This window comes from Microtus oregoni, unplaced genomic scaffold (assembly GCF_018167655.1).
Source record: "Microtus oregoni isolate MIOR12 unplaced genomic scaffold, Mior012 000022F_ref0000154, whole genome shotgun sequence".
Classification (NCBI taxonomy): Eukaryota; Metazoa; Chordata; class Mammalia; order Rodentia; family Cricetidae; genus Microtus; species Microtus oregoni.
The window spans coordinates 2,586,202-2,599,119 of NW_024543081.1; the positions used below are offsets into that span (position 1 = coordinate 2,586,202).

The window sequence follows — 12,918 nt, forward strand, 5'->3', positions numbered from 1 at the left end:
GCAGGATGGTTGAGATGGAGGAAGGGCAGATATAGGAGCAGGGAAGAAGATATTTTAATTAAGGGAGCCATTTTAGTGTTGGCAAGAGATTTGGCTCTATAGGGGTTCCCAGGTATCCACGGGGATGTCCCCAGCTAGGTCCTTGGGCAGTAGAGGAAAGGGTACCTGAACTGGCCTTGTCCCATAGTCACACTGATAAATATCTTGAGTATCACCATAGAACCTTTGTCCGGCAATGGATGGAGATAGAGACAGAGACCCACATTGGAGCACTGGACTGAGCTCTCAAGGTCCAGTTGAAGAGCAGAAAGAGGGAGAAGATGAGCAAGGAAGTCAGGACTGCAAGGGGTTCATCCACCCACTGAGACGGTGTGAATGATTTAAAGGGAGCTCACCAAGGCCAGCTGGACTGGGACTGAATGAGCATGTGATCAAACTGGACTCTCTGTGGCTGACAATGGGGGCTGACTGAGAAGCCAATGATAATGGCACTGGGATTTGTCTCTACTGCATGTACTGGCTTTTGGGGATCCTAGTCTGTTTGGATGCACACCTTCCTAGGCCTGGATGGAGGGGAAGGGCCTTGGACTTCCCACAGGGCAGGGTACCCTGCCTTCTCTTAGGACTGGAGGGAGAGAGGGGAGGGTGAGTGGGGAAGTGGGAGGGAAACGGAAGGAGGGGAAGAAGTGGAAATTTTGAATGGTACTATTTATAAAGCAATAAAAATTTAAAAAACTGCTATTCTTTCTGTATAAATTTCCTAAGTAATATGAGATAATAATAACACATTCATTATTTTTTCTCAAGCTAAACTTGAAACTATTTGCCTAGAAATAATAATATTATAAAACTCCATGACAAATTAATGATATCAAACAAGTTAATCTTGTGTAATACATACAGCCTAAAATTAAAATAAATAGATAAAACAATAAAAGATCTTAATTCAAATATTAGTTAAGCTTATAATTTTAAAAGGCAATAAAGTTTTAAGATAAATTTTCCATATGCTTTGAGTTCTGGAATCTCCAACCAATTAGACAACTTACATTATTATGAATTACCACATGAAGACAAAATTACAGGCCTTCGAAAGACTTACCAGGTGTTTTCTTCTTGGACGCTATCTGATTTACCATGTACAGGTTAAGAAGGTCTAAACTGGCAGTGGGGTTCTTGACAGGTGGACAAACTCCTAGAGATTTAATTTTTGATTTTAACTTATTCTTTTCAAAGTACTCCTGAAATAATTAAGAATTAAAAATATTAATTTCCCAACATAACATTTCAAGGCAGAATCATATAAAAAAAAAACCACTGAAGTCACTATGCCACTGACTTCATGTGTCACACTTGTGACACAGCATGGGAACGGAAATCAATAATAATAGCTTGTAGCTTAGCTAAAGACTTTAAATCTTGCAGGTAAAATTTTTTCTGAAACAAATAACATATTCCCCTATATTTAAGAAAACTCAAAAGATATAGCAAGTGCCTACTGAAAGACGAAGGAGGGGCAGTGAGACAGCACAGAGACCAAAGCCTGAGGACCTGAGTTCTGTGCCCTGACCCTTAGTAAAAGAGAGCCAAGTCTTCTTTTGAAAGTTGGTTTTTGACCTCTACAGACATGCTATGATACATGTGCATCCCATCCCCACTTGCACATGCACACATACACACACATGTGTGCACATATACACACATTAATAATAATAATAAAATTGTACAACCAACTAAGAGGAAAGCGAAATCTACGTAAGAACGAATTAGCAACCAATGCCAATTTAACTCACTGTATCACAACTGCTTAAGGTTGTCCATAAACCAGACTTACGTATATATATTATCCAGTTTATATTTCCTTCCTGAATTTCTGAACTATAATTATTCTTCATTCTTTAGTTACATCCTCCACTTACTTAGTTCAAAGACATTTTAATTTTTAAAAAGTATTTATTTTTAATTGTGAGGGAGCACATATGTGAGTGAGTGTACCCGTGGGGTCCATAAGATTGTTGTGGATCTGCTGGAGCTGGAGTTGCAGGCTGTTGTGGGCCATATGATATGGGTGCCCGAGCCAAATTCAGATCCTATAAGGGAGTTCATGCTCTGAAACACTGAACCACATCTCCAGCCTTCTTTATCAACATAATGAGCATCACTATTCCGTTTTCATAAAGATTCTAGGTTTCTTGATTGTTCCCTTCACCCCCTCCTCTTCAGACACCATCCCCACTCTTGCAGGTTCAATACAGGAAAGAGGACATGCAGTATTTGTCTTTCCAAGTCTAGCTTATTTTCACTTAATTATTTTCAGCTCCACTTCTTCCCTGTAAATGTCATGATTTCATTCTTCTTTATAGCTAAATAGACTCCCATGTGTATATTTTCTTTATCCATTCTTCAGATGATTGTGTACATGCAGGCTAGTCCCATTCTGAGCTATCATGAATAGTATAGCTATAAACATGACTGTGTAAGTGTCTCTGTGATACGGGAATTCAGTGGTGTTCAACCTGGGAGTTGCAACTCCGCTGGGCTCACAGGGGTCACCTAAGACCATGGGAAAGCACAGATATTTACATTATGATTCCTAACAGTAGCAAAATTACAATTAAGAAGTAGCAACAAAAATAATTTTATAGTTATGGGTCACCCCAACATGAGGGACAGTATCAAAGGGTTGCAGCATTAGAAAACTTGAAAAGCACTGCATTAAGAGCCCTTTAAATATATATCCAAAAATGATATCATTGGGCCTTGTGGTAGTTCTAGTTTTTTGAGTAACCTTCACACTGAGTTCCATAGTGACTAAACTCCCATCTACTGGCATATGGGATACTTTTTTCCTGTATCCTGGCAAACATTTGTATTAGTTTTCTTGATGCAAGTCCTTCTGACTGGGATGAGATGAATAGATTTTTTCAGTGCTTTTGAGACAGGGTCTCACTCTGTATCTTAGGCTAGCTACAACTCATTATTCATCCCAGCCTGGGCTTTGAATTCATAACAATCCTGAGCAAACCTTCTGAATACTGACATTGCAAAGATGTGTCTCCAAACGAGCTGAGGTGGAATCTTAAAGTGCTTTGGATTTGTATTTCCCCGATAGTTAAGATTGCTGAACATTGTTTTCAAGAGTCTACTGACCACATATTTCGTCTTTTGAAAACTGTTTATCCAATTCATTATTCCATTCACTGATTGTGTGACATGATTTCTGGTGTTTACTATTTCAGATTTTACCTCCACCAGATGTACAGCTGGCGAGGTTCTCTCCCATCCTGTAGGCTGTCTCTTCACTTGGACATTGTTTCCCTTCCTGTGCAGAGGTCATTTACTTCATGTAATCTTATTTGTCATCCCTTGAGATTAGTTACTGTGCTGCTGGAGTCCTGGCCAAATGTCCTTGCCTATGCCTTGAAGTCTTTTAACTATGTTTCAAGACATTCATTAGTTTTAATTTTTATCTGCTATTATGCCCTTGACATGGTAACAGACTATCTTCAAAACATCTTCCACTAAGTATTTCATAACACAGTGGCATAAGATTATGTACAAATGAATTGTTCAAGCAGAAAAGTTCAAAATGACAAAAAAAAATGGAAGAAGTCACATATGCAAGTAGTTACTTAAGTTTTCAGGATATTAAGGCAATATGTCTCAAAATATTATCAATTACAAACAACTTTTAATATTAGATAAAGGCCCTTCACCAAAAAAAATCTTCTTGTAACAGACAGAGATCATTACAGAAAACCACAATCAATCAAAATGCAGAGAGAAAGAGCCCACATGGTGTCCAGCCTCTATTGATACATCTGTATCCAAGTCCCAGGGATCATAGCAGAAGAGACAGAAAGATTGTAAGAGCCAGAGGAATGAGAAGTTTGCTTTGAGAGTGTGTCTCCTAGGTCTTCCCACATAGGCATGGATGACCTGGAACTCACTCTGGAGCTCAGACTGGGCTTGAACATGCAGCCATCTTCCTGTGCTTAGCTACAATTATAGCAGGGTGCCACTACGCCTGGCCATGGGGTGGACTGATTAATGACAAGGAGTGATTCAAGAGATTAATGTTACATTTGCTGTGACAGAGCTCTCATCGCTCAAATGACAATGACCTTACCTTCTGCTTTCTTCTTTCTTGCTTTATTAGAACCCTGGTCCTAAAAAGATAAATAGGAAGAAACATACAGTTACTAAAGAAACAGATCACTTCTAATACGATTGGCATTTTTGTTGAAAATCTGAAATTAAAATGTTTCTATTATTTTCTGGAAATATTTTAAAGCATTTATAGTAATATTTCCACATAAAATTATTAGGAAGTCCAAAATGCAATAAAAACTATTACAATAATTAATAACTTATACAAAATAAATATGAGATAAGCAAAAGGAAAGGAAAGCATTAGAAATACTATATTTCTGAACCATTTCTCATCTGAAAACAAAATTCTTGGTCAACAACTCCAGTTTCCTCTGCTTTTCTTTACATTTCAACATTCTGGTAATATCACTCTGGGACAGACAGAAGACATCTTCAGGTTCTAAGGAACAGTGGAGTGCATTGCTAAAGCAATTCCAATAGAATTAATGTATCAGTTATCTCAGCACTGAGCATTATGGCATACACCTGTAATTCCAGCAGTTGGGATGCTGAGGCAGGAATACCAGGCCTTTGAGGTCACTTTATCCTACAGAGTTGTTCAGATGTACTCTGAGCAATACAGCAGGAATATGACTCTAAACACATCGAGGTCTGGAATGTTACACCGGTAGAACACCTGCCTAGCACCCACACAGCACTGCAGAAGGCAGAAGGAAAAAAGAAAGCACTCCCTGCTCTATGTCAATTTAAGTTGCTGTAATAAAATACCACAGTTGGGTGGGTAGTCGAGGTTGGTGCACAAAAAAACTCTATCCCAAGGTATGCTACTTTGGAATGATAAGTACTTTGTGGAATGCAATACTCAGGAGAAATGTCTTCCTCTGACCTCTTGATTGCCTTCCTACTATTGTCATCTCTCCCACACAGTGGATCATAGAAAATAGAACCTACTTTATACAGTCAGCCATAAAGTCTAGAATTAAACTTAGAGTTTTATGTAAGAGCTGGCTATCTTTTCCTGATCTCTCTTATTTTATATAGATTGTAGAATTCAGTTTGGAAGGGATCTTGGCTCATACCTGTCAGGAAAGAATGCTACATAGAGAATCTAAAAATAGGCCTTGTGGGTTTCTACTCTCTATCTGTTATTACTAAGTCATTCTTTTCATGGCCAATCACTCATCCTCATGGACGCTGATTCTTCAGCAAGCCTGAATAGGAATTAACACTGTTCCCTGGAATTTTGGTCTTCATTTCTGAAGCGCCCCTATTCACAGGAAACTGAGTAAAATAAATGTGCTACACTGCTCTCTTCACAGTCTGGCTTATGTACAGGTCTATGGCGGCTGTGACCTTTATGATGAACATACTTTTCTGCCTAAACTGTAACAACAGAATTTCTCCCAGCTCTGGCAGCTGTACAGACTACAGTCAAAATGTCCAGATCCATACCTACCTAATAGAAGCCCATTTTCTAGTTCACAGATGAAGACTTTACGTATTTGGTTACATAGTAAAGGATAGCCTGGATCTCTGGATCGTCTTTTGTAAAAGCCGGAACCATAATCATAAAGGTCCCTGTCTTACAATTTAATCACATACCATAGATCCCAAACCTCCCCACATCATAACCTAGGGGTTAGGAAAATTCAAGTCCCAGTCCTAGATGGTGTCAGATAATGTAAGAACATTAATTGGGAGGTAGGTGTGTGAGAGGGCCCTACTGAAGCTGAGAACTTTGAACCCCAATTTTCAAGGGTTTCTCTCACCTGAAGCAGTAGTCTCTCTAGCTACTCAGCAGATAGACTCTCACCCTACTCCCTAAAATATTGTCTTTTCTTCCTTTGACTGGGGAAAATAGTCCTTTGCTGTCAGATAAACCAGAAGTGACTTTTTCTGAAGAAGTTGCCAGGCAAGACAATACTGATGTCCCTCAGAGCTCAGCAATAATTGCCTTTAGACCTAGAACCAGACTGAAGGCTAAGCAGGCTCCTAGAGGGCAGCTAGAAAGTGTAGTCCATGTGCAGGTGCACTACATGACTATAGAGTGCAAGGAGTTAGCTAATTCATTCAAGTAGAGCTTGGAAAATATATGTGGGAATGGATTTTAAGGGTGTGGGATATTGTTAGACAGAACATAAAACTGGATCAGGATGAGTTTATTGATATTGGCCCACTGAAAGGAGATTCTATGTTTTTATATGGAAATTCACACATTTAAAAAACGTCTCAAAAGTTTGTTTGGGTGGTCAGATGAAGCATTTGTCAAAAGGTGGACTACTGAAAAGGAGCTGGAGATGTCTGATACCTCATGGCTTAGTGTTGATGATCTTAAGGTTTGGGGAAATCGCCATGCCAGAGTGGGTACACTGTATAAGACCTAGTTTCCCCAATGGGAAAGCCCAAAAGACATGCCCTTCACTAATCCTATAAGACGCCAAAGGGTGACAGAGACACCTGTACATTTGAAGAGCTTTGTTGTCACCATTTTCTTTTTGCCAAACCTTAGGGTTGACGATGCTATTGTTCCTTTGGATAGGCTAAATGCAATGGGTTAAACTGAGGTAACGGGCCAAGTAGCACTGAATCACCAGAACTAAAGTGATCATAGTTATGGTAATAGGCAGCACAGGTAAAGCAATGTTCATAATGACCTGACTGTAATGGTCAGCACAGGCAAAGTGAATTTTATGATGGCCTGACTCATCTGCACCTTTAGTACTGGTTAATCAATCATGGTATTTCCAGAGACAACATATATTTTTAAAACCCTACTGTGTTTCTGTTGATCTATAGAAACAGAAAACTTCCCAAACAACTTAAAGAAAGTCTCCATTGGATTATAGCAAAAGGGAATCTTGGCCTGTGAACCAATTTCCAGACTGAAGCCATTTGAAGATCTAGAACCCCGTGAGTAAAGGGATGGCCAGGTTCCACTGAGGAAGGACCTTGATAAAACATGTAAGAATTTTATTGTTAGTCTTTCTCTAGTCCTTTCCCAGAAGGACCTAAGGCCTTTTCCAAAGGCAACTGTATACTAGGGAAAAGGAAATAAGCAGACTTTCTAGGGTCTATTGTGTACTGGTACAGAATTGAGGATGATTCTGAAAAACCCTGAGAAGCATTGTAGCCCTCCAATTAAATTAGATGCTTATGAAAGTCAGGTAACTAATAGAGTTTTGGATGAGGTCCAACTCACAGTGGGTTCAGAGGTCCCTAAATTCATTCTATAGCTATTTCCTCAGTTCCAGAATGCATAACTGGGACTTAGAAGTTGGCAGAATTCTCACATTGGTTCCCTGACCTCTGGGGTGAGGGTTATTATGGTTGGAAATGCCAAATGGAAGCCACTGGAGTTTCTTCTGTAAAAGAAAATAGTGACTCAAAGACAATATCATATCCCAGGAGGAACTGCAGGAGTTAATGGCACCAACAAGAATTTGAAAAATGAGAAATAAATCCAATCAAAATTCAAGGACCTACTACCTCAGTGAAATCCTGAGAAATCCAGTGGTGAGGGGCATGCAGAGAAATCCCTTCTAAGGTGAAGGGTACGTTATTGTATCTGGCCCCTCCCACCACCAAGAAAGAAGCACAACTGTTAGTGGGCCTATTTTGATTCTGGAGACAGCACATTCCTCCCTTGGGTGTTATTCTGACCCATATACCAAGTAACTCAGAAAGCTGCTAGCTTGGGGGATGGGGGGAGTTTGGAAACAGGAGGTTTCTCTTCAACAGTTCCAGGCTGCTGTGTAGTCTGCTCTACCACTTGGACCATATGATCCAGCAGACTCGGTGGTAGTTTAGGTGTCAGTAGAAGATAGGAATGCTATCTGGAGCTGTTGGCAGGACATGTGAATCATAGAACAATACTTTGAGCTTTTGGAGAAAGGCTCTATCATCATCTTCTGACAATTATTCTCCCTTTGAGAGACAGCTCTTGGCCTACTTTTGGGCCTTAGTGGAAACTAAACATTTGACAATGCGTACCAAGTTACCATAAACCTGAGCTGCCCATCATGAGCTAGGTATTATCTGACCCACCAAAGCACAAAATTGGATGTACACAATAACAGTTCATTTTCAAATGATTGGGCCCAAGTGGGTCCTGGAGGCACAAGAAAGTTATATGAAGAAGGTTCCCAAATGCCTATGGTTTCTACTCTTGTTACAATATACCTATAGGCTCATGGGATGAGAAGACTAGGGCCTGGTTTCCTGATGGTTCTGCATATTGTGTAGGCACTGCCCAGAGGTGGACAGCTACAATACTGAAGCCTGTTCTGGGACAACTCTGAAAGACACCAATGAAGTAAAATCTTCACAGTGGGCAGAACTTTGAGAAGAACACATGGTCTTAGATTTTGTATGGGAGGAGAAATAGCCATATGTGAGATTGTTCTCTGACTCATGAACTGTACCCAATGCCTTAGCTAGATGGTCAGGACTTGGAAAGAGCATGATGGAAAACTTGGTGAGAAAGACATCTGGGGAAGAAAGTAGATACATCTCTTCAAATGGGTGAAGAATGTGAAGCTACCTGTGCCCAGATAAGTGCTCATCAAAAGTGACTCAAACAGCAGATGAGTTCAGTAATTAAACAGATTGAATGACATGTTCTATGGAAAGTCGGTCTCTCTCCCCAGCCTTCCCTGCCATTCCCCAATGGACCCATGAACAAAGAAGCCATGGTGGCAAAGACGAAGATTATGCATGGTCTTAACAACATGGACTGCCAGTCACCAAAGCTGACCTGGCTACAGTTGCTACTAAAAGCCAGATCTGCCAACAGCAGAGATCAACACAGAGCCCCAGATATGGCACCATTCCTCGGGATGACCAGCCAGCAATCTGGTGGCAGGTTTACTCCATTGGACTACTTCCTCCATGGGAAGGACAATTCTTTGTCCTTTTTGGAGTAGAAACTCATTCTTGTTCATGGATTTGCCTTTGCTCTATGTAATACTTCTGCCAAAATTAACATCTGTGGACTTACAGAGTGCTTTATTCAATGTCATGGTATACCATGCAGTATGTCTTGTAACCAAAGAACTCACTTCATAGTCAGAGAAGAGAGACAGTGACCATACGATCATGGAATCCACTGGTTTTACCATTCCCCATCAGATGAAATGACCTTTGCCTTACAGAAGCTTCTCAGTTTCAGGAGGTCCCATTTATTAATTGTGGATCTTAGTCAATCTCAGTGTCTGTGCTACTGGTATTATATTTAAGAAGTGGTCTCCTGTGCCAATGCGTTCAAGGCTACTTCCCACTTTCTCTTTTATGAGGTTCAGTGTGGTTGGATTTGTGTTGAGGTCTTTGATTCATCTAGACTTGAGTTTTGTGCATGGGAATAGATATGGATCTATTTGCATTCTTCTACACGTTGACAACCTGAGTGAACTAATCCAGACCCAGAAAGACAAACATGGTATGTACTCACTCATAAGTGGATATTAGACATAAAGTGAAGGATAACTAGCCTACAGTCCACAACCTCAGAGAAGTTAGGCAACAAGGAGGACCCTAAGAGAGAAACACATGGATCCCCTAAGAAGGGGAAAAAGACAAGATCTCCTGAGTAAGTTGGGAATGTGCAGGGGGTGCAGGAGAAAAATGGGGAAGGAGGAGGGGAGAAGGGAGGAGAACATGAGGGATCAGGATGATTGAGTTGGGGGAAGGACAGAGATAGAGAGCAAGGGAAGAGATAGCTTGATTAAGGGAGCCATTATGGGGCTATCAAGAAACCTGGCAGTAGGGAAATGCCCATGAAACTACAAGGATGACCCCAGCTAAGAAGCTAAGCAATAATGAAGAGGGTGCCTGAACTGGCCCTCCCCTGTAATCAGATTGATACCTATCATAATTGTCATCATAGAACATTTATCCAGTAAAAGATGGGAGCAGATCCAGAGATCTGCAGGTAAGCACTAGGCAGAGCTCCGGGAGTCTAGTTGAAGAGGGGGAGGAGTGATAACATGAACAAAGGAGTCAAGACCATGATGGGGATACCCACAGAAAGAGTTGACCGGAGCTAGTGGGACCTCACTGACTCTGAACTGACAGCAGTTGTGTGGCTTAGGCAGTTTGTGGGGTCGCTGCAACAGTATCTATCCCTAGTGCATAAACTGGCTTCTTAGGAGGCCATTCCCTATACCTTGCTGAGCCTAGGATACAGGGAGCGGCCTTGGTCCTGCCTCAAGTGATGTGACAGACTTCGTTGACTCCGCATGGGAGGTCTCACCCTCTCTGATGAGTAGATGGGAGGGGTGGGATGGGGGAAGGGGATGAGGGAACTAGGATTGGTATGCAAAATTTTAAAATTTTCTAAAAAATATTATTTTAAAAAAGGAAAATAGAATAGACTTTTGAAGGCACAGTTACAGTGCCAATTTAGGTAGCAACAGGTTGGAGGGCTGAGGCAGGGGTCTTTAGAAGAGAGCATAATGCTTGGAATCAGTGTCTAGTATATGATACAGTTTCTCCCATAGCCAGGATCTACAGGTCCAGGAGTCAAGGGGTGGAAAAAGGAAATGTTCCACTCACTACCAACCCACTTGGAAAATTGTGTCCTTCCTTTTCCTACAACCTTAAGTTCTGTTGGACTAGAAATTTTGGTTACAGATTGGGGAGTGCTGCTGCCAAAAGACACAACAAGCATTCAGTTGTCTGTAAGCTTAGACTCCCCCCTAGGCACTTTGGGCTTCTCAGGTCCTTAAGCAAACAAGATAAGAAAGGAGTAACATTTTGAGGAGGAGTGATTGGTCTAGATTATGCTGGGGAAACTGGATTGCTTCTCTGGGAGGGAGGTAAGAATGGTTTTGTCTGGAGTGCAGGAGATCCTTTAGGGCGAGGAGCTTGCTGTAAAGTCCTGTCTCTAAGTATTGTATGAAGCTGCAGCCATAAAGTCTGTCTAACATGATTACCTAGACATGAGCTGAACAAAGAAGACACCAATGGACCCATCAAAGTGGATGGAAAAATAAAACAAAACAGGAGGCTTCAGCCACATAGAGAACTACAGGCAATTGAGGAACATGGGAATGGGAGAAATAGTTTCCTCTAGAGCAGAGCACACCAATTGGTTGTCCAGTGCCAAATGGTTAGCACTGAAAACAAACATATAGGGAACATTGTACAGACTGAGCAGGTGGCAGCTAAGAGTATATATGTATATACATATACAATATGAATGTGATAGGGGAGGGTTTGAAGGAAGAAAAGGGAAGAGAGATGTGCTGTAATTATATTATAATTTGCAAAGAAAATGTGTTAAGGGATAGAAGAAAAAGAAAGGGAGAGAGAAATAAAAACAGATAAAAAAACATGCTGATTTCAGGATTCATATGAGATTTTCTGCCACCTTTAATTCTAAGAAGAAAAAGTAAAAAAAAAATAATTCTCAAGAGATATTCCTCTTAAAGTTAAATATGCAAAACGCTTGTTAAAGAAATGTAAAATCTACATTTTAGTAGACAGATACCAAAACTATATTAGTAGTAAAATACTGTGAACATCACAGAAATGCCTTACATCGTCAACCTAAAGTTGTTCCTTTAGTTTGCTTTTGCTCTTTGACTTTCAGCTTACTTTATGAAGGGCCGAGAGGCTGGAAAACAAATTGTTTCAGAAAGTCAAGATCTTCTAAATTTTACAGGTACAATTACAGTTGAAAAACATAAGCAAATCAAGAGCCTTAACTGTAACTGTAAAATAACACTTCAGAACTTGTGTTAAACTGACACATCAAAAGGTAACATTACTAGCTAATGAACTTATTAAGATTCAAAACAGCATCTAGCCTAGAAAAAGTACTTACATTGGCTGTCCACAAAACTAAAGCAGGTCATCCTGATGTGTCAGGAATAGTGATGGTAAATGTCAGAATGCTGTGTCTTTAAGTGCATCCCATAATAAGCCAAAAAAGGCTTTTGGAAATGCATGAACTACAAAAGAAAGACACCAAGGGAAACACCCTATAAAAACCAATACAGTAGAAATCTGAAATGCTTTGCTCCTTTTTGATTCCCTGATACTTCAGACTCATATTAGTTTCTCCAGCTCCACATCTACTTCTATCTACAGCTATGTTATTTGTTTTTTAACAAATAAAACTTGCCTGAAGATCTGAGGGCAAAGCAGCCATACTAGTCAGTCAAAGAGGCCAGGGAGTGGTATCACACACCTTTAATTCCAGGACTAGGGAGACTGAGGCAGGTGGATCTCTGTGAGCTCAAGGTCACCCTGGGCTACACAAGATTGAATTTGTCTAAAAGAGAAACTGAGCTCACACAAAGGTGACCCTAGACTTGGGATCCAACCCCTTTAATCCCAGCACTAGGAAGGTGGAGACGGGAGCAGTATGGCTGGGCAGAGAGAGGAATATAAAGGGGAAGAGACAGTGGAGTGTGGAGTATGAGGTTGGCAGAGAGCATTGCAGGATCGCCCCTTTGTTTGTCTGACCCTTGGTAAAGGTAAGAGATCTCTAGTGGCTTGACTGCTTTGCTTTTCTGATCTTCAGGTTGAACCCTAATATCTGGCTCTGGGTTTTCATTATTTGTGCTACACACTGCTATACCCATGCTAACCTAACTCATGTCTCTTTTTATTAAGCTGTAGCTACTCTCACATAATGTCTTCTGAGTGTCCCTATTGCTATATAAGGTCAATGCATTTTCTATATCAGACTATGAAAGTAATGCAAAACTTCCTTGGTGAATTCTTTTGGTTTTGAGGTATTACTTTACATAATGTATTATCTGGGCCCTGCAGCCATGTGCCTTCAATACAATGAAGCCAGAA

General features: G+C 40.6%; 1 protein-coding gene across 1 annotated transcript in view; it reads right to left on the reverse strand.

The window, feature by feature from the left end:
- Positions 1-12,918, reverse strand: part of CUNH12orf40 (chromosome unknown C12orf40 homolog) — a 52,316-nt gene that overhangs the window by 31,421 nt on the left and 7,977 nt on the right. The window contains exons 2-3 of the mRNA XM_041672521.1: positions 4,130-4,169; positions 1,103-1,241 (exon numbers count right to left, since the gene is read on the reverse strand). Coding sequence (XP_041528455.1) covers positions 1,103-1,241; positions 4,130-4,169 — 179 coding nt within the window. The remainder of the gene's footprint in view (positions 1-1,102; positions 1,242-4,129; positions 4,170-12,918) is intronic.